Source organism: Simochromis diagramma, unplaced genomic scaffold (genome assembly GCF_900408965.1).
Source record: "Simochromis diagramma unplaced genomic scaffold, fSimDia1.1 OVJJ01000483.1, whole genome shotgun sequence".
NCBI classification, from domain to species: domain Eukaryota; kingdom Metazoa; phylum Chordata; class Actinopteri; order Cichliformes; family Cichlidae; genus Simochromis; species Simochromis diagramma.
The window spans coordinates 5,431,651-5,453,152 of record NW_024386835.1 but is presented as its reverse complement, the minus strand read 5'-3'; the positions used below and the strand labels follow the sequence as shown (position 1 = coordinate 5,453,152).

Below are 21,502 nucleotides of genomic sequence, written 5' to 3'. Positions count from 1 at the left end.
GTGTGCATCAAGGTTTAGCATATGATGGTCAGATGCAGAAGCACCAGTGTATTTGTGGGGACAACAGCCGTCACGCTGAGCATGCAGGAAGGATCCAGAGCATCTGGTCTAGACTGCATGAAAGGGGCCTAAGGAGTCAGTGTGAGGTATGGTGCACACACATTATCCTACAGATGCATACCCCATGACCATAGCATGCAGTCTAAATGTATATATCTGTATACTTCTATTTCTAGCGCATCCGCAGTAGAAAAGCAACCCTAGAAGAGCTGCAGTCAGTCCATTCAGAAAAACACGTACTTTTATTTGGCACCAACCCGCTCAACCGCCTCAAGCTGGACAGCCGCAAACTCGCTGGTAAGATCAATAACAAACATGAAGAACACAATGACTATAGCGCAATTGTAATAGTAATAATGATAACAATATGTTCGTGTTATACATTATCCTCTGCAGGAATCCTGTCTCAACATGTTTTTTTGATGTTACCATGTGGAGGGGTTGGGGTAGGTGTTACACACACACACCTAAGCACACAAATTAAACAAGTCATTTTGGAATCTTTTCACTTATCTAATTGCAATGCTGAGCAACAAAAGCTGCATGAGTGGTTATGCCTCATTACACAGTTAAGCTAAGAAGACTACAAATTGCAATTGCTATTGTTTTTGGTTACTTTAAAATCTAAATTATACAAATGTAGGACATTGCATACATCGTTATTGCTCATGGCATATTCATCTACTATAGAGATGTGAGAAAAAGGAAAAGGAGAGGGAAAAAGATAACATAAAGACTGCATAAAAAGACTTCCAAGTGGCTGGATGTGGGGGAAACAGAGTATCAGGATAGAGAAAAGTCAAATTTAAGAGAAAAACAATGGTAGGAGAGCAGAACAGATTAAATGGAACAATGCACTATGGGAAAAGGAACAAAGCGGAGAATGACATGGGAACATTGATTATAATGCTATAAGAACTGTTGTTAGGAGAGGAGAAGACGAAAAGCTGAAGGGGGCTGGGTGTCAGTTGATAAGAGAACTGATCTGCCTGGATTTCCGGCTCTTGGCTACTCTGGTGAAGAGGGGTGATTGGAACAAGATGGCAAAGTCTGTGATAAAAGAAATTCCTCTGATTTCATTGTTCCCCAGCAGTATAGCATCATACCACCAATAAATGACTTCTGACAAACAAGTACCATAGAAATTTTTTTTTAACTTAGAGCAGAAACAACAAAGAAAGAGTCGATGTACAAAGAAAAGTCTCTAAACAATGGTTGGCATAATGCACACAGAAGTTTAAGGTTATTTTTAGCAGATGAGCAAAATCTAATAACAGATTAAAATCTGTAGCTGACTTTTAAACTGACTGCAAGCATCTCCCCTCGTTTTTCTGTCAGGTGGATATTGATACAGTCTGGAATGAACATCACACATCAGCAGCCTCCCGCATTGCTGCAGGATGTGTCACAGACCTGGCACTGAAGGTGGCACAAAGAGAGCTGAAGGTGTGTCTTTATAACCAAATACCTCGATGCCATGGGCTTTGTCAAGAATTTCAAAACTGCAGTCTATCACCATAATGTGCTGCAAACCTTGGCAAAGCACCCGCTATTGGTTATAACGACATAAAGACGTGAACCTTTTTCACGTGTGGAGATCTGGCGTTATAAAAGCAGCAAAGTGTTGAAGGTTTTTCTGCCCTTTTTTACAGAATGGCTTTGCAGTTGTGAGGCCCCCTGGACACCATGCAACCCATTCCTCCCCTCTGTAAGTACAGCAGTGTACACGCACACACCACACACACACACACGGACACATACCAGGAGCCAGCAGGCCTGCAAAGTGTTTCAAAGGATTTATTGCAAACCAGCTATACTTCTGAGCAAGAGAGAGAGACAGAGTGCCCGGCTCTCTCTACCTTAATGTATGTGTGTCTGAGTCTGTGCTGTGTGTTACCTGCTCGACGCCCGAGGCAAACTTCCTCCTCCACTCAGTTTCTTTTAAGCTTTCAAGGCACAAAGCAAAGCACCTCAGAAGAGCAGTGTACATGTGCGTGCACAGTAAATGTGGGTCTTTGTGTGGATGTGCATACTTGCGTGCATGAATTTGTGTCAGTCTTTGATTAGAGGCATTAGCCAAGTAACCACATTCAGCTGGGACTCTATGTGTGTGTGTCTGTATCTGTGTGTGTGCTCAGCATTGCTTGTCACTGGTTATTTATGGGCTGATAATGACTTTTCTTGATGAGCAAAGTTTAGACAGCTTATAATATATACCGTTCACGGAGACAGTCACACTTTACGACCCATGCTGACACTGCCACTTCCAACATTCCTCCATTGTTTTTCCTACATCAACACTTTTTTTTTTTTTTTGCATACCTTTATAGCGGATAGTGAGTGTTTAGGGATCGGCTGCACCGAGTTGTGAGTCCATTTCTCTAAAATGATCTCACACGTCCTGCCCGCTGCTCTCGCTGCACTATCATTTGGAATGAGGAGTGGGTTGTTTTTTTATTTTATTTTTGATAACCTTGGTTGTCTATTTGTCAGAGAATTTGTGGGTTCTGCATTTCTCAAGAGTGTGAGATTTTCTACTCAGCATAACGTTTTTTGTTTGTCAGCAGACGAAACAACTCGAACTGAAACGTCCTCATTTCTCAAATATTTGCTGTAAACATTAACGTGGCAGGATCATCCCTCTGTGACTTTCAAGCTGGAGTCAGCGTTGTGACTGTCGCAGCCTGGACTAAATAGCCACCATATGATAACTGGAGCCTTTCCTTAGAGGTTCCTAAGGTCCATATGGTGGTTCTGTGATATTAATTTAGTGAAGATGTCGTGATAAAGACATGTGGCTGCCACTCTTCCTGTCTGTTTGTCCACAGGGGCTTCTGTTTCTTCAACTCTGTGGCCATCGCTGCCAAGCAGCTCCAGCAGAAACTCAGCGTCAGCAAGATCCTCATTGTGGACTGGGTGAGGACCCACCGCATGACCAGCATCACTGGTCTCCACATGGACAGGAATAAACACACAAAAACACAGATGCAAAGGCACACAAATGTGTTGTAGGTACAAACAAGGTCCCAGATGCAGTAGCACTGCTATTTATCATTTAATTGAATTAGACACCGTTATCTCTGGTAGCCATGTGTGAGCTGAACGCTCTCACACCAGGGTTGAGGTCTTCACTCAAAAAATGTAAAATATTAGACTTTGTCTTAAAGACCAATCTTTTGCATAACACGACAGTTATATATCTTGTCATATAACTGCCAGTTATTTGACAATATAGCTATACCATAACAATGTATGTCCACAAATCCCTTTATTAATAAGAGACATAGGATGATGTGGACCTGATCGCCGCACATCTCCATCTCCAAGTTATACACTACTTCTGTCCGGTACTCCATAAAAAGACATGAAAGTCTACATTTAATTTTTTTTTTATTCCACCCATTATACAGTTCACATCTGCAGATATTGATCCACTATCACATGGTCACCTCTGTTCAGCATGTGTGTATAAGATCTTGCATGCTCTCTGTCATTGTTAGTTACTATTAGCACTGACTAATACCTGATTTATTAAATACAATTAAAATGCGTCTCCTGTTGACAGGGAAAAGCATGAATGCTTTACAGATTTTTCTTCCTGCGTTAGGGGTCATATGTTTAACACATGCTTTTGACTTAAAAAAAAAATACACTGCTCAATATAAAACATACAAGGATTTAAATTGTTTTGAATTGTTTTGAAAAGGTTAAAATTCTGTGTGAAATAACAGCGCGAGTCCTTGGCAGCTTCATAACTAATCATATAATCACTCTCCAGGATGTACACCATGGCAACGGCACCCAGGAAGCCTTCTACAGCGACCCAAGTGTGCTGTACATCTCTCTACATCGCTATGACGATGGCAACTTTTTTCCTGGTAGTGGACACCCCAGCGAGGTAAGTACAAAACACTCCTCCACAGCCATGCTGTGCTTTTCTGCTTTTGCTTATAATCCTGGTATCAGCTTTCTGATTGATGACAGTGAACACATTAGCCTAACAAGACCACAGGTTCTTCTTTTTGATTGTGGACATTCATGTGGCTATTTCTCATTACTAACTTGGCTGCCTGAGATAGTTTATAACAATATAATCAAAGACATCGTGAAGACAGATATGCTGGCACAGAAATGTTTGGTAATTATGTGATTCCTTTAGGATATTAGGGATCTCAAACGCTTATGTTTAACATTTACTTGCTAAAACAGGAAGAATTATTGGCCATTCAGTCAAGGAATTATCTGCATAATATAAACTTCCAACTGCAAAATCAGTTTGGTTGTGACTGACTTTTCACGATTGCAGTCTGCACTATAGATCTGTTCTCCAGCAGTGTATGGATGTGAGAGTCAAATATATGACCAGTCAGAGTCGATTACATCACAATTACATTACATTACATTACTAATACAACTGGATTCATGACGCTATAATTTGAGCAACGAAGGTTACGGTTCACTTTTGTTAACTGTCAGTCCGGCATCGTCATGACAACCTATTACGGATACCCCAGATGTCTTTTGAATTCACCATGTGCTCATCTCATTGTGTTTGTGAGTGGTTTACGTCGAATTTCGAATGTATTTAAGCAACTTCAGGTCTTTGGATGTTGAAGCTTCCCAGCAGGATGTGCACGGTTTTGCATGCCTATGTTTGCATACAGGATATTGAGATGCCTATGAATTCTGCCTGTGGTCTTACCAGAAACCAAGTGTGATGACAGCCCTCAGGCAGATGTACTGACCCGAACCCACGCTGGCATTCATCGCCCGCTCAGTCACTCGCATTCCCTCATATATTCTCCCATCTCCCCCAACAACAATGCGGATAAAATAGTCAGTGTTTTCTCATAAAATCCCACGAGGAGGGGACGCGGCATAAAATGCTTTTTTGGCTTGGATGTGGCTTTGCCTTAAGTGGCCTCTCAACCTCTGGTGAACAGTGCGGTAAACCTCTGGAGTCTCGCTGTCCCCCGTGTAGGTATATAACACACCATGGGGTAGGGGGTGTGATGTCATAGGCATAACAGAGAGTGCCGAGTACCTCACAGAAACCAGCACAGGCCTAATCCAGTCCAGCAATTCTTGAAACATGAAAGAGAGAAAGAGGACAGAGGGGAGTGCAAGAAACTTGGAGCTATAGAAGGAGTTGCGTGTGTGTGTGTGTGTCCACGAGCACGTGCAAGCGTGCATGCGGGTACATTACCAGTTGGCAGAGGACAGGAGGCCTCATGTGTTTTTCGTTTGCCCTGTGAACATCCCGTCCACTGAGAGAAGAATGGAGACAGACGCTCTGCGATGCTCATCAGCATTCTTTTCTCTTTCAAGCATCCTCTCACACCCATGCACACACACACACGTACGCACACACAAAGAAAATTACCACACATCTTTGCCAAGTGCATGTCAATCAACCGCCTCAATCTCTCTTCAAACTGACACATTGACTGATGGTGAAAGGCCTAGAGAGCAGCTAAATGGCTGCTAGCAGGACTACAAAGAGAGAGGCAGGAATCCTTAAACCTTCTTTCCAAAGACCCGGGACTCAGTTCACTTTCTGCCCCAAAATATTTGAGGTCAAACTGACAGGAGATCCACTCAACTTTGTGTACTCTGCTTGGCAATTTCAAGTACACGCCAAGTCCAATACAGCTTGAAAAAAATCACTAAAATATTTACAACATGTAAAATGACCAGTATAGCGCAGTATGTCATGTCTTTTCATTTGACATGTCATACACATGAAACTCTCTAAACATCCATATAAAAAAGCACATTATGCAGTCATTTCAATTACATAGCTTTTCAGTACATAAAACAGTATGCAACATGCGGTATGTGACTCTTATTTGTAGTTGTTTTTTTGTTTTTTTTTTATATAACATGCAACAGTTGCCAAATGAAAAGTACTTCCCAGTATAGCTGTAAGCCTAAATCTTGGGAACCGTAAACGGGTGTAACTCTGTTGTGGCTCCGGGTGATTTATAAGGCCATTTGACAAATTGTATCAAAATCAAAATGGAGGGACAGGGGTGTTGAATTAACAGCCATCCGTCTTTCATTTAGGAATCATAATCACTCCCTCGTGCTGCCTTAAAGAGATGCAGCCACTTCGCCTCGGTTGCTGCAATGCAAAAGTTTTGCAACAGCGGTGCTGATTTTGTGAACATTTGACACAAATCTGTCAACGTCACACAGTTTCTCAACTTTCACTGGGACTCATTAACTTTCTCGACATTGACGGAAACTCTTTCTCTCTGACACACGCACCCCCCTCTCTCCCCCCTCTGTGTTTGTCTTCATCCAGGTGGGTGCAGGTCCAGGTGAGGGCTTCAATGTCAATGTAGGATGGACCGGAGGACTGAACCCTCCAATGGGCGATGCTGAATACCTGGCTGCGTTCAGGTAAAGAAGTTCCTATAATACTGTAGTAATGAAGCATTTAAAGGTCTATACTGGTGTTTGAGATACTTGCCAAAATAAAATGAAGGTAGCATCGACCTCAAAACTTGAGATAGGTGTTCACCCCCCTAGAACATTATATTTACGTTTGACTTCTCTTACGGTTAGCAGCACGTAATTGCTTGCCGAATATTCAGTTTTGAATCCAAGGTACACTTATCTCCTCCTTCGTCATGTCAGTGCGCCTATCAACCTTCAGCAGTCAACACAACAGCTGCGCATGCAGCTCAGCTCGCTTGTGAAAGCACTTTAGTCATTTAGCATCCTCCACACACATCTCTAATACGCAAGCTGATCACTCCCAGGTAAAGCACATTCTGTTCAAATCACAGTACCACGAATACACATGTTGACTATGAGCCAGTTGCTACCCAGTGTCAGTATACTTTGTATGGGAAGGGCTAAACAATAATGATTTTTTTATATAACATGTGTAATTACACATTATCGATATCATTTTTGAACTAATTCCAGAGGCCTACGTAGGCGTGTTACCCAGACACACCTTTGGTCTTGCAGCACTTTTCGTTTCATTCAAGCTATTTTTCTTGAATGAATATGCTTTGATTCTGCACCACACTCTCAAACACACGTAATGAACTCAGAATGTTTCTGTCAGCAACACTGGCTCGCCACCAGATGATTAAGCTCTCTACATGGTGCTGCATGCACCAGACACAGTGGGTGGGCCCCTCGTCAACGGAAAGATGCTAATGAGCTAACCCATTCTGGTAAAATCCATACAGCCAATAGGCATCCTCAGAAACACTAAGTCCAGTGTTTACTGGAGCCCTGGATACTAATTAAGAAACAACTGGTCCTTTCCTGAGCAGCCGTCTGGTTTTGGTATTTTTTATCCAGTTTGGGGAAATGGCAAGCTTTTTCATGTGTAAAACTTCCTTAGTAAACCGCAGTATAGTACTGTACTGTATTGTGTGTTACACATAAAAGCTAATATCAAATCATAGCTCTGTAGCGCAGGAGTGTCGTGGTGGTCCGTGGCAGTTGGAGGCACATACCGTGTAGCCGTGTCCGGGGCAACCTTTATCATATGTCACCACAGAGAGACCAGAATTCCTCAGTTATAATTGGTTGGGTTTGGGGTTAGAAACAAAGAACAACTTATATTAAGTTTGAATCATTTTTCTGTGAACTTTGCCACCATTCTGTGAATTAACCAGTGCGAATAAATGCGTAGCATGCTTTACAGACAAAATTTAATGCATCATGAATTTGTGTTTATGCAATTAAGTCTACCTAACCTCGTGCCAGCTCTGTAATTCAATTTGATTTAGATGACAGGGTGTTCCAGACTCTCTGTGTTTCTGCTCGGGATGGAACAGAAAACTAGCCAGAGTGCGGTTACTGATGATGTGTGTCTCTGTTTTTGGGTGTGTATCGAAGGAATATTGTGGTCGGGAGTGGTGGTGGGACTCTAGTACAATCAAGAGAGAGCTCAGCTGCTTTGAGATTAAGCGTCATGATGCATTTCGTATTTGTGTGGAGGATTACTAATACGGTCAGAATTTAAGCTCGGCCGAATCACCAGTAGCACACCATGAATCAAACTTGCAGTTTCAAAGGAAGAGCATGCATATGCAGGTATTGCAATGTGTACATAGTGTGTATGTGCATGTAAATACATTTCCTGTGTATTTCCAAGTGGCTACTGACCAATGATGAACTGTGGAGGAGAGGAGAATAGAGCAGAAGAGAGGAGAAGAAGTGGGGGGTACATTGTTAGGGAATCCAAAGGCGGCGTAATTAGGCCCAATGGATCCCAGATGGCTGGCTGTCAGTGACGTGAGAAGAGGGACGAGCTCCTAATAGGAACCAGACGCACACAAACGTCTTTGAACTGCCGCTGAGAGGGGGTGGGGGTGGGTGGGGGGGGGGGAGTGAGAAAGAATCAAACGCGGCATGGGCCGTGTGCTCTTGCTAAAAAACTGGCAGCTAGAGACAAGAGGAAGTAAGAAGGAGAGCAAAGAAGCAAGAAAGCTGGGCTCCCATGAGTGGAGTTTACAGTCTGTGGACACCTCAGCCTATTTATGTCAAGGGTCTCCCTTTACCTGTTTGTAACATGCAGAGAAAAACTTTTAATTGTGTCCCACTTGTAGACCCATATCTATATAGATAGATAGATAGCCAAGTAAGGTATGCAGAGCACTCGTTCTTCTTTTTTAACGGCTTCACATTTAAACAGTTGCACACATTCACACCTGGGAGGTGCCCCACCTTCCACGGTTGGCTGCTTACCAAGAGTGGATCAAGAACAGAGATGAAGCACTTGGAGCACTGCCTTTGATAATTTCTCTTTTCATGATTTTCAAATAGGGGAGCTATTTGCAATCACTTACAATTAAGTAAGTGTTTGCAGTTAACAGTCCAGATAAAAGTTGTGAAGTATATGAATGCTCTTTGTGAAATCAGTCACTTCAACTCTTTTTTTTTGTTCAAACTCTCTTCATTACAATAATTAATCTGTTACAGCCTGCTCTGATGTTAATTTGATCACACATTATGTTCTACTCACCCCACCCCTCAGTTCTCATTTTCTCTCAAATCATGAACACCTGTTGAAAAAAAAATTACTTCTTAAATGTGCTGTCTAATTTCTGCCTGGCCGCACTGCTTGATGAATAGAACATAACACGCAGTGTTTGCTTTACGCCATTGCGTTTCCTTTTGTGGTCCTCAGAGCTGTGGTGATGCCCATCGCTCACGAGTTTTCCCCTGATGTCGTCCTCGTGTCAGCTGGCTTTGATGCTGTCGAAGGACATCCATCATCGCTCGGAGGATACAAGGTTACAGCCAAGTGTAAGGTTCACCCAGCCTCTCATTCAGCACACTTCCTGATCAACGTGCTCTTATGAGCCTTATGAGTTATAATAAATATTTGCATGTCCTGCATTTGTTAGATGTCTTATTATTACAGTTACAAAGGTTGGCTATCCTTCACAGACTGTTGTCAAACAGATAAACACTCTTATGCTGTGCAGACTTAGTGCTGATGTCAGATATCATCACTGATGTGTAACGCAGTTTTCAGAGTGCAGCTTTGTAGAGAAGTTAAAGTTTGTTTGTAGAACCTGTTTCTTTATATGAGCCAGTCTTTATGTTTAACTAAAACTCATCACCATAATAGACTGTATATAAAAATGCACATAGGCACTGTGATGTCATTCTTTGGTTTGTTAAGCCCCATTTTGAAGATTTTAGTATTATGGACAGTTCTTTTTTGAGTAGTTTCTCGAGCCAGATCATCTGCTCTGTTAGCAAGCTAAACCTGTAAATAGCCGCTATCCGGTGCTAATATGTGAATCAATTACTAGTAAACTAACTATAACTTGGACCCAGACTTCTTGGGATCTTCTTCAGTTGTTAGCACAGTTGTTAAAATAGTTAAAATGCTCCACATGTAACCACTGTCTACATGTGCAGTCCAGTTAGTGGAGGTGAAGCAGGCAGCTGTTACAGTAGCTGCGTCAGTGTACCTGCCACATCTCCAATTATATTCATTTTACACTTCAAAAAATGTAGTTTAACCAGTCCTAAAACAATCTGTAAAACTTTCATATAGATGGAAATGAGCTGTATAGACCAAACCCTTTTTTGTAGCAGGCTGTATACTCATATATATTTATTTCTGCTGCAATTATTTTAATATGAGAGTCTATGGAGATTGACTCGTTTTGCAGGCAGCCTCAAGTGGACATTAGTGGAACTGCAGTTTTCAGTGCTTCAGCATAGGCTTCATTTTTTAGGCTTCAGACCCCTGCATAATAAGAAATGATGTCACCAGTCAACATGATGTTGTGAAATTATTCTCAGTAATTTGTCAGAGTCCGGTGTGCAAAGTGTGGCTAACTTTCCACAGCACTGATATAATCCCATACAAACAATTTCTGGCTTAACCTTTGTGTATTCGGTTTTGTGCATGCTTTGTTCTCCACCAGGTTTTGGCTTCCTGACCCGTCAACTGATGTCACTGGCCGGCGGTAAGGTGGTCATGGCTCTGGAGGGTGGGCATGACCTCAAAGCTATCTGCGATGCTTCCGAAGCCTGTGTGAGCGCCTTGCTGGGCATGGAGGTTGGATGTGTTTTTGTGCATACAGAACATGTGTCTTTTCACAGATACCTACAGCATGTTTCCCTCTCTAACCTCTGACCACATGTGCCACAGGTGGAGCCTCTGTCCCAGTCGGTGTTGGACCAGAAGCCCTGTGAAAATGCGGTGCTTTCTCTGCAGAAAGTCATCCAGATTCATGGTGAGAATACAACATGCAGCATCAAAAACCATCACCAACATGACACTGAGCAGTCTTGTGAAACTTGTGGAAAATATTGATCTAAAAAAATAATCTTCGTTTCATTAGTTTGAAAGATTTTGTTGCTGTTTTTTTTTACTTCATTCTCCACTGTTTGCCTCAGTTGTCTTTAGTATCTTACTCTCTAAGGTTGGCCATAAGCTATTTGAGTCATAAACACCTTTAAACTGTCAAAAGAAATAGTAAATCAAAAACAAATGTCCATCATTATCTTGTGGAAGTGGAAGAGATGGCTAGCACTCACCGGATGTGCTTGCTTCCAGAATTGTTTCTCAAGAAAGTTGCTGTAATGGGAAAGTTAGTAATGGTCCTTGGGCTGAAATATGTGCTTTTATTTGAAAATGAGATCAAAGAAAGGGCTTGCTTGCAAAATTAATAATTATACCACTATGTTCACTTCCTTATACATGAAAGGATTTCAAGTCAAGTCAGATTGTTTTAATATTGGCCCAAAAATCACACCGTGCGGCTACAGCATCCTCTCTCCGCGGATCTTCCATTCATAATAAAAAGAAACACTTCAAGATGAGCAACAGAGGAGGAAGAGTGAAATTACATCAACGTTACTAATTCTAATGACTGTAGAGCAATTTAGCATTTTTATTTGAAAGGAATTTCATCAAAATATTTTTCGGCTCGATTAAAAACGTTTTCGTCAAGCTAAAATAAAACATGTCTATTTTTTTCCATCACTAAGTCTTCTCGCATCGCCCCTACTGTCCGACCACCTCTCCTCCTTTACATCCCTGTCTCCCCATCTCTCCCTCCAGCCGTCCCACACACAGACAGACAGACACACACACATACGCACACACACAGCCGCCCTGGCTCCAATTATCTTCAAACACTTCTCTGGCACACGACCTTCGCAACATCCCCTTCTGATTGCACACAAATGTTATCCCAACCAAATTAGATTAATTAAAAATATTTGAATAGCCACAAGAATGTTAAGCCCATAATTTAGGCCCGGGGTGAAATATATGTGAGTTGCATTCGCAGCCAGAACACACACGCTCAGAGATGAGCACATTTGCAAACTCTAATTTTTTTTCCTTTCGCTGTGTGACACGGGACTCGAGGCCCTGAGAGAACAGATTGAATTTGAGTTTACATTCGTGAAATTATCAACATGGATATTTAGACCACGGGCTGTTTATGTCACAGTCATTGCTTATATTCAGATCAAACGGCTACAACTAGCGGATCAAACACCGTGCAGTGCTCTTTAATAATGGAGACGCCTTCCCTCAAGGAACAATTCAGGATGAAAACAGCTCTGAAATACCAATGAATGCGGCCATTAATCTTTTCTCTCTCCTGTTTTCCTCCCTCCTCTCCATCTTTTTTCCATTCTTCGCTTCCCGCAGGTGAGTACTGGCAGAGTTTGAAGGATTCGACCTCCACAGTGGATATGTCCTACTTGCAGGCGCAGAGACGAAGACTGAGACGAGACTCGGACAGCGAGGCTGTCAGCGCCATCGCCTCTCTGTCGATGGGGTCTCTCGCATCTGACAGGTAAGGGCAGCTCTGTGTTTCATATCTTCTGCTTTAGCACTGCCATAATGTTGTACTTTATGCACGTTAAACCCTTATCTTTCTCTTTGTCATCAAGGAAACCCTCTGAGAAATGATGGAGAAAAGGTGATTCTCCCTGAAGAAAGACTCAAGCCTCTACATACTCCACACACACGCACACAAACACGCAAAGCAGCGCTTTGGATCGTCACTGGAAGCAGATGTCACCTCACAAAAACTCCACCTGTATTACTACTGGCTGAATTCTGACCCATCTGATCCAAACACACACACACACCGACGACCGGCAATCATCTGGGCCGCGTTCTCACTCTCATCCCTCGCTGCAATGAGAGCTAAAGCTAAAGGAGACACCCAGGTGCAGATTAATGAAGGGTTTTGCAACAACGTGATGTAGCATATACATCTTGAGAGAAAAACACATCTCTGCACATTTGCAGACTGAATTAAAATGACTCCAGCACGACTCTGAGCAAGAGCCCCAAGACTGTTAGAAGGAAGGGTCAAAGGTCGCCTCAGCTTATCGAAGCCACTCAGTTTGAGAAGAAGGAGTCGTCCCCAAAAGTACGTGCAGTGATGGAGCGCAGACGTATCCCTCGGCCGCGATGTCATTCGTCTGCGTGCGACCGCGATCGAGCGGGTTTTTCTGATCATCCTGCACTGCACGTTTGTTCTCATCATCAGTTCATCTGACCGGAGGAACACTTTTTTGGGGGGGGATGACATTGTTTTTTAAGAATCATGAGTGAAGCTACAATGAGGTCTGACATATTTTTTTTCAGCGTTTTCATCATTTCTTTCTTGGCGTACCCAGGGCGAGCGCGTGTAGCAAGACCTCGGATTGCTGCAGTTATTTGTATCGCTCCTCTGAAGTGCATCTTAAATATGTAGATATGCTGTAGTTAGTGTTGGTAGCATTAGTCACAATGAAGAGCTGATACCTCCAGTCGCTGTGGTATTGATATTCGGGGGAAGGGGGGATAATAAGCCTGTCAGATAAGACAGAATCACCCATGATGCCTCAATGCAGTGTAACCACTCAGTAATGATTGTACAAGTGACAATGCACATCAGTTTTTAACATTTTGGATGAGACTCGCATCCAAACACTCACTCACACAAAGTGCACTTATCTCGCCCTCGGAAACGAGGGTCAGAGCGACTCGGGTCTCAAAATCTGAACTTTGATGTTTCTACCTGTGGATGAGCATTCCTGCTGTATTTGTTACATGTTTTTTTTCTATTATTATTATTTTTTTTTAAAATCTGATCTGTCTTCTGTTCATCCCCTATGTAGCGCCAGTCTATTTACTGTCATCCTCAGAGATGTTACGCTCCCCGGACCAAACAATGGCATGATAGTGGTTTAGTTAGGATGAAGCAATACTGAGATAGTTAAATATCCACACAGTGCAATTGGACACAGGTTAAGTACAACCAAAGCTTATGAGAACAATGTGTTGTCCCTGGACTGGCATGGCCTGAAGAACTTCAAAGACTTTGAAGACTTTGCGAATGTTTCTTTTCTCAATCCAAACAGTCGAAAAGCACCAAAAAAAAACGCAGGACATTTATATACGCAAATCAATTCGACATGACTCCTATTTATATATTCAGATTCTGTGTCTTTGAAGTGCTCTTTGCATGTCTAACATGATTGTGATGGTGCTAATACAGTATGTCTGATTGTTTGTTTTTTATTTTTAGTTTGTTTGTATTTTACGTTGCACTCTGTATGTAACTCATGGCCTTTCCGACATTTGTTGATGTTACGAAAATGTGAAAAACGAAATACATCCTGTAGGACATCCTGACGGAGGAGCGTAGCTTTCAGTCGACAGCGACCTGACATATCACGTGTCTTAATCAGTGTAAATGATTTATTTTTTTATTTGAGCCCAAATAATGAACCCTGTGCATACTCAGAGACCAAATTATCAGTCGAACGATCGTTCTGACCAACCTGTGTAAAGGTAGCCTTAACAAACTGGAATTTTTACTTTAGGTCAAGTCCAGTTTTCTTTATAACTGACTGTCTTGATTTTTTTTCTGTACAGTGTACATAGCGACATTGGTTTTGTTGTCTTACTTTTGCCTTTTTCTACTATTTTCACCCAAAAAAACCTAATAAAGGTAAATTATGTACATTTTAAGAAAGATCAGTTGTTTCTTTTTTCCTATTTTACTTTTTTTTTCTCTTTGTTTGGTCATTTTCTTTTCCCAGCATTCTCCATTCTCCTTCAAAAATACAATATTGTACTTATGTACAGCCATGAGGAAAAAAATTTATTTCCACAGGATATCACACAAGAGAGATGATCATAAGCAAATTCAAAGCAGTACAAAAGCAACACTTTTAAACCGCATGGTTACAAATGAATCTGCTGTGGCTCAAATCACTTTGTCGCCACTTTGGCACATTTTATACGAAAATTTCCGCTGTTTTATTTTTGCGTTTTTTTCAATGAAAATAAGCTTGCAAAGATATTTTAAAGCTGCTGGAATTAAAACAAACAAAGAAAAAAACTACTTAAATGAGATTTTCTTGCAATACAAAATGCAGCTTTCTACTAGAAAAGAGTAAAATGAAAAACAGAGGGGGCTGAACTGGGATCAGTGGTGGTATCAAGACTTTTTCCTTTTTTTTTCCAATAAAGGCGAGAGCAAAGGATAAGCAGAGTTTAAAGTAATACAGTGTGCGTATACCGATTCACATACACTCTAAAACCCACAAAATACACAGAAAGCGATCCAGTTATTACAAAGTCGAAGATCTGCGCCAAATTCCTCGTGCTCTTCCTCTTCCCTCAAGACGGGGTCTTCAGAGCCAGAGCGATTAGCTTATTAGCATTTTAGCTGTAAACATTCATTGGCTGTGACCGCCCTCTAACCATCACTGTGCCATTATCATTAGTCATCTTAATGTCTGTCTGGCAGTGAGTCATCCACTGTGAAGACTTGGGTGGATCTCGCCGTGGTGGTTATCGCCGTGTAACCGAAGGCACTCGAACCAGCAGCCATTTTGTTTCATTGTCACCGCAGGCCAGCTGTTCGTTGATCTTTGTTTATTTTTTATTTTTTTAAAAAGTTCATTTCAGTTTCATCGTTCAAAGTGTTCAGCTCTTCGTCGGGCCATCGAGGGATCTTCACCAGAGTTTCGGGAACACTCGGTGAAGGCCGGGCGACCGCACGGAGGCCAGACTTGTCCAGAGAAAGAGAAAGTTTTCTTTTCCTTGTTTTTTTTGTTTTGTTTTTTTGTTTTTTAAAGTGGAGATATTTGTCAAGGCAGGAACCAATTTCTTCGAGTGTAGTGAAGTTTCCATTTGTCAGTTTTCTGCAGGGAGAAGAAACATAAAAGGCAAGTTAGCATTATGGGCATTTTATAGCATTTCACACAAATTAAAGACCGGGTGAATGTGTTGAGGATACAACATGTGAGCGCAGACAAGCAAAAACGGAAAAATCCCCACAGCTCTTCAGCTTCTCCTTTTAACAGGCAAACATTTCATCTGGATCATTTTCAGCTTTCCCTAATTATAGCGTGCCCTTCCGCAATACCACGAGAAGTCTTGCGAGCGGAAGCCGGATGTATGTGTGTGTTAGGGCTAGGGTCACATGACTTTGATCGTACCCCGAAAGCATGCCGCGCGCATATTCCCATCCAAAAGGTGCTTTGTTTTTCAAGTCACAGAGCGTGGGGCCACCTCTTTTGTGCTGGAAAGCCATTAAACACCCTGCCTCACATTTTCATGCCCGGTCAGTATTTAAATGCACACTTTTCTTGTATTTGATTAATTTGACTAATTACGTCTCTGGAAAATAGTTTTTATTGGTACACCTGCACTGGATTCAAGCCAAGTTTATTTGTTAAAGAAAGCACATGTAAAGGTTTTCGTGTGGGGGTCGGTCCTTATTAATGTTTTTAAATGATTGAACGATTTCTGTTTCGTTATATTGTGTAAGCGTGCAGATTCTGATACACTCTGGGCTTGTGTTATGTGGTTCTTTGCTGCCTACGTGTCAAACCAGAAGACCTTCCTCTATCCCTGCAGCTGTCTGACCAGCACACGTTCGAATGCACGCTCGAGCGCATATGCGTGGAGCAGTCAAATGTACACACACGCACACACACACACACACACACAATCCTCCCACCTGCACTCAGCTCTTAGTTTGGATCTCTAAAAATAAAGATGACTCTCAGAAGCCACGACTTCTGGATGAGGCTTTTAAAAACGCAGATGAGCCGCAGAGGACTTTACATCTGGTCCCAGATCAGCCAGCAGCGAAAGCCAGATATTTAATATGTGCAGAAGAGCGTCCAACAGCTGGTCAGTCCAAATTGTAAAACACCACACACACATACGCACACACACATATGTGCACAGATGCAGCAGAGCCAGGGGTTCCGGCACAGGAAAGCAGTGACAGGCATTGTGATTATAGTATAAACAGAGGGGAGAGTCTTGTTTGTTCCAACTCAGACTGAACAATCGCTTCATTCTGAACATCTCACGCTGAGCCAGACACCCACACATCTTCAAAATCGTGCTCATGAAAATGCACAAAAATGTCTGCGCCGATTCGTGTTCGTGTGTACATGCTGCGGGCTTCCAAATAAAATATAAAATGTTATTTTACACCAAAAGCAGTGAATTTTATAAACTTTTTGTTTTTTTATTTCTTTGCTTTTTTTTTTTTTTTTTGCTTTTGTTGCAATATACTCATCAATTGAACAAATAAATAAATAAACAACTATGTGATTTCTTTGAAAAAATCTGAGGTAGGAAAAAAAGCAGGAACACTATGCAGTCCTCTAGAATATTTTAAAGCCTTAAATGTACGTGTATGGAATTTTGAATTTCTGAATAATGTATGAATTACATATCTACTATCTGTTTATGTATTAACTGTCCGTCTACTCTCCAACTCTATAAACCATTTTTGTACACTGGTCATTCTTAAAGAAGAGGCACTGATGTTGTTCAACATCTTTAAATAAAGGATGTAACAATTATTCACTGATATCTGATACCACACCATAAACAGCCTTAAACAAGGGAACATTACAAGCACGTCATGTGATGTCAGTTGTTTGGGTTATTTTGTCCAACACCAAGTAAAACAAGTACACATGGCCTCATCAACACACACACACAGACTGTTTTAGGACCCATGCACGTATGCGTGCACGCTCCGCCTTTGAAGTGTCCTGACCCTTTCTAACCTCAGCTCTTTCCTAAAATTGCACATTTTGGTCGTGCAGGCGCAGGCCTTGAGTTTGCAGCACTTTCTGTGGCGGCCCCTGCAGAGCTGATGATAACAGGCAGAGCAGTCAAAGTGGTAGGTAATAACTACAACGATGCGTTCAAGGACAGTCGTGTCCACGAGCAGGGGCCTTGGCTTTCCGCTGATTGGAGCCCTCCCCAACCCCCCGCTCCACTCCACGATGTCTGGTGAGTTAGCTCAGAGTGGAACACCTGCGGTGTGCACATAGCAGCAGCTGCATGTGTGTGTCTGGACAGTGTAATATATATGTATATAAGCACGGGTTGTATGAAGCCCATGTGCAGCAGTACCTGTAGTATCATTTGTGATTCGGGATGAATGCTGCATATGTTTGTAATCATTTAAAGGCCTGATCAGAGAACTGTGTCTGTGCCTGTTTGCAGTGTGTGTGTTCACCTTGACCTGCGATCTAGCTGTTAGAAAAGCATGTTGCACTGAAACCCAGATTAATCTCTGCTCGGCCTTTGCTCCTCACAATGTCTTCACCCGCCTATCTTTTTTTTTTTAATAAATCCTTTGATGTTGTCAAAGACCTTCATGGCCTTTTTTTTTTTTGGAAGAAATATAACTAAGTCTGACCAAACTGAAACCAGAAGATGGGAGAGATAAAAATCACTGAAACAACATCTGCAAATGTATTCCTGTTTACTTATATGCACATGTTTGCACACAAACACACACACACACACACACTGCTGCACAGCTAATTAAAGCTCACTACAACCACACAGACACAGCAAGCACACACAAACATGTGCTGACATACACAGCCCCGTGCGGCTGACCCTAACCCTGGTAGACACACCTTCCTAATACCTCACAACTGTTTCCAATCTAAAGGTTCCTGCTTGTCTGGGCCCCAGCGAGGCCTGATTGCACGATATAAGATCCTGAGGAAAGAGGGCAAGGCTGCAAGGGAGAGAGAGAGAGAAAGAGAGAGAGAGTGATGTGCCTCCATTCCCCCCCTCACTCTCCCTTTCTCCCCCACCCCCTTGCTGTACCTGTGCAGGAATCTGGTGTCTGTTTAAAATGTTTTTTTTTGGGGGGGGGGTTGTCTTTTTTAAAAAAGCCCTGGAGACTGCAGAGGAAAACATTTGTCTTACATTCATCAGAGGAATGTCAAACACTGGAGTGTTGATGATGATGATAATGTGCTTTTAGCTGATTTTTGGTTTATAAAGCGAAGCAACCAGGATGCTCAAAGGACCTCTTTCTTTGAAATTAACGCTCTACCCCTGATTGTGTTTTATTTAAGTCTGTGCACTAATCGTCCTCACCTTATCTGCTGGAAAGTGTTTTTATGGTAATTTTGAAAATGCATGGAGGGTGGTTAATGACAACTACACTGAAAAGAGAAAAAAATTATAAAGAGGTGGGCAGACATTTTTGTTTGTGACTGAATGTGTTAGAAGAAGAAAATAGAAAATAAATTTTTAACCAATTAAACTATTTTTAAATTTAGAATTTTTTTTCCTTTTATCTACTTTCCTTTTTGCATAACTTTACCTTTACATACGTTTGTACTTTACATTATTTTAAATTTACATTTTGTCTATTATTAAATTAATGTATTTTTTTAAGAGTCCCACTCCAAAGTTTCTGATCCGTTTACACAAAACCAACATGGGATTGAGTTGTATTTGAATTTCTTGTGTGTGTGACAAATATTTATACACAAAACAACAGATCATAACTGACAGTGTATTACTCTTTTTAAAATATGAATTAAAAATGAAACAAACAAAGAAAAAATACTAACTGGTAAGTTGTTTTGATGACTAGCTAATAAAAATTAAGTTAAGATTTGAGGTTTAAAGAAAACACATGCACACTGAAATCAAAGACTGATATCACAGTTACATGAAAAATAATACTGCAGCTTATTTTGTCAGACATTTTTAAAGCATGCTCTTGAATTCATTTTTCTATGTTTTGATAGAAATTACGATTTAAAACAAGTAAAGCAAAGTTTTCTTCGCTTTTGGTCCTACTGTATTTTTTCACATGAAGGAAAATAAGTTTTCTGTCATGTTTTGACGTACACACATTTTAGCTCTTCACATTTGCACTGTAACATTTTGATTCATATATTAAAAGCCGTTTATTCAATTCCTGTCTTCCTGATTGCATTTACTATATGAAGCAAAAGTGTTAAATTCTCCGATAATAAAACTCCGAAAGAAGAGTTTTCGTCACCTTTGTGTGGCGTGCATCGCATTCTCAAATTTTAGATCATGTCCACATCATTTATTCCTTCTTTGATCAAATTAACAAACCATTTTTATTCATTTTGTTTTCATCGAGTTTGTGTTTTTCGATTGAAGAAAGCACACTTACACTGAAATCTTAGTCTAAATGTTGAGCCACAAACTGCCTGTACACATGTGTGTGTATATATATATGTTCGACACTATTCTCTGCACGAATGTGTGTGTGTGTGTGTGTGTGTGTGTGTGTGTGTGTGTATTTCATCCATACCTGAAGGGCTGCAGTGGAGCGAATCATAGCCCTGGGAAAAAACTGTGGGACAGATAAGGGAGAAAGAGGTGGAAAGAGTGGAGGGGAACGGGGTTAGGTTTTGGAGATTTCAGTAACTTAAAGCGTGTTCAACTATGGAGGTGGAGTGAGACGAGAAAGGACTGCAGAGGTTTATGAGAAGGTTAGACCATGAGGGGAGAAGGAGGCTTAAAGATCAGGAAATGAGTGCAGACACGGACAGAGCTGGGGAGGGAGGGAAGATGTGGACACGAGAGGGTGTACAAGAGAAGTTCAGTGGGGTCCTAGTGGCTGGTAGACATGGCCCAGGCCCCCTCCATCCTCCAGACGGAGAAGGCGTAGCTGAGTCTTTCATGGGCCAGGTAGTTGCAGCTGGCCAGCTTGGCGTCCATCTCATCGCTCTGCAGCACCTGGTAGAGGAAGTCGATGTAGCGTGAGGCCAGCTTCAGGATCTGGATCTTGCTCAGCTTGTCCGAAGGTAGTGTGGGAATGATCTTGCGCAGAGAGGCAAAAGCGTCGTTCAGGGATTGAGTGCGCTGACGCTCCCGCACGTTGGCGATGACACGCTGAGAGTGGAGCTCCTCGAAGGGCGCCTCGGGCCTGGGGCCCAAAGTCGTCGGGGCCAATGACACGACCGCTGAGGGGCTTTTCTTCATCCTCTTTGGCCCAGACGGTAGCAGGCTGCTGGAGCTGCCTGTGCTGCTCTCCTCTGCCTGACTGAGGCTGTCCTTTTTGGGATAAGGGGAGCGTTTTCGATTTCCTGGTTGAAGGGTCTTTTTTGATCCTCTCTCCAGCTCTTCCTCGCTGGCCCCCAGTCCTCCTTCAGGGGAGTTGGTGCAGGACACCTCTTCTCTCATTCTCCTGTCCACTAATAACCTTCCAGCCACCAACACAAAAACTGGATTTTGTGCGGTTCTTTATCGTTAGAGCTTACAGCTTCAAAAAAGAAAACAAAAAAAACCCTCAGCTTGACAAGCTTGTGTAAGTCACGACTGCTGAAGCTCCATCGGATTGGATGCCTTGTCGTCCTGTTTCCTGGTTACCTTGTTAAAATTCTCACTTTCACATTCCCCTCTCAACCTGCCAGACAGAACAACAACAAACCATCTGACAGGCAGGTCCACCTCCGCCTCTTTTATACCCAAACGCCAACCCGGAGCCTGCGGGCAGTTCTTATTGGCTCGAATGTTTTCCAGAGGGTGTGGCCGGGTATGAAACAGGCAGGAAAGCAGGAAGTGTGCATTAGCTGGGCGGGCGATAGAGAAAAGGGGGTAAGTGGGTCGCTTAGCCAATAAGAAGTGCTGTGTCTAATGTTGCAGAGATGTCTG

General features: G+C 42.1%; 2 protein-coding genes across 3 annotated transcripts in view; one reads left to right on the top strand and one right to left on the bottom strand.

Moving 5' to 3' along the window:
• The window catches only part of LOC120731769 (histone deacetylase 7-like), a 39,826-nt gene extending 25,664 nt beyond the window's left edge, over nt 1–14,162 (top strand). For both annotated transcript variants that reach the window (XM_040028986.1, XM_040028987.1), the window contains exons 13-25: nt 13–146; nt 237–357; nt 457–506; nt 1,399–1,506; nt 1,713–1,768; nt 2,889–2,976; nt 3,839–3,958; nt 6,368–6,465; nt 9,221–9,339; nt 10,479–10,612; nt 10,706–10,790; nt 12,221–12,368; nt 12,466–14,162. In XM_040028986.1, coding sequence (XP_039884920.1) covers nt 13–146; nt 237–357; nt 457–506; nt 1,399–1,506; nt 1,713–1,768; nt 2,889–2,976; nt 3,839–3,958; nt 6,368–6,465; nt 9,221–9,339; nt 10,479–10,612; nt 10,706–10,790; nt 12,221–12,368; nt 12,466–12,484 — 1,280 coding nt within the window. In that variant the 3' untranslated portion in view covers nt 12,485–14,162. The remainder of the gene's footprint in view (nt 1–12; nt 147–236; nt 358–456; nt 507–1,398; nt 1,507–1,712; nt 1,769–2,888; nt 2,977–3,838; nt 3,959–6,367; nt 6,466–9,220; nt 9,340–10,478; nt 10,613–10,705; nt 10,791–12,220; nt 12,369–12,465) is intronic.
• A 1,467-nt stretch (nt 14,163–15,629) lies between these two features.
• On the bottom strand, nt 15,630–21,300 carry LOC120731770 (twist-related protein 2-like). Its single transcript, XM_040028988.1, has 2 exons — nt 20,157–21,300; nt 15,630–15,723 (listed from the first exon to the last, which is right to left on the bottom strand). The coding sequence occupies exon 1, from the start codon at nt 21,029–21,031 to the stop codon at nt 20,459–20,461; it is 573 nt and encodes a 190-aa protein (XP_039884922.1). The 5' UTR covers nt 21,032–21,300; the 3' UTR covers nt 15,630–15,723; nt 20,157–20,458.
• Between the last annotated feature and the right edge of the window lie 202 nt (nt 21,301–21,502).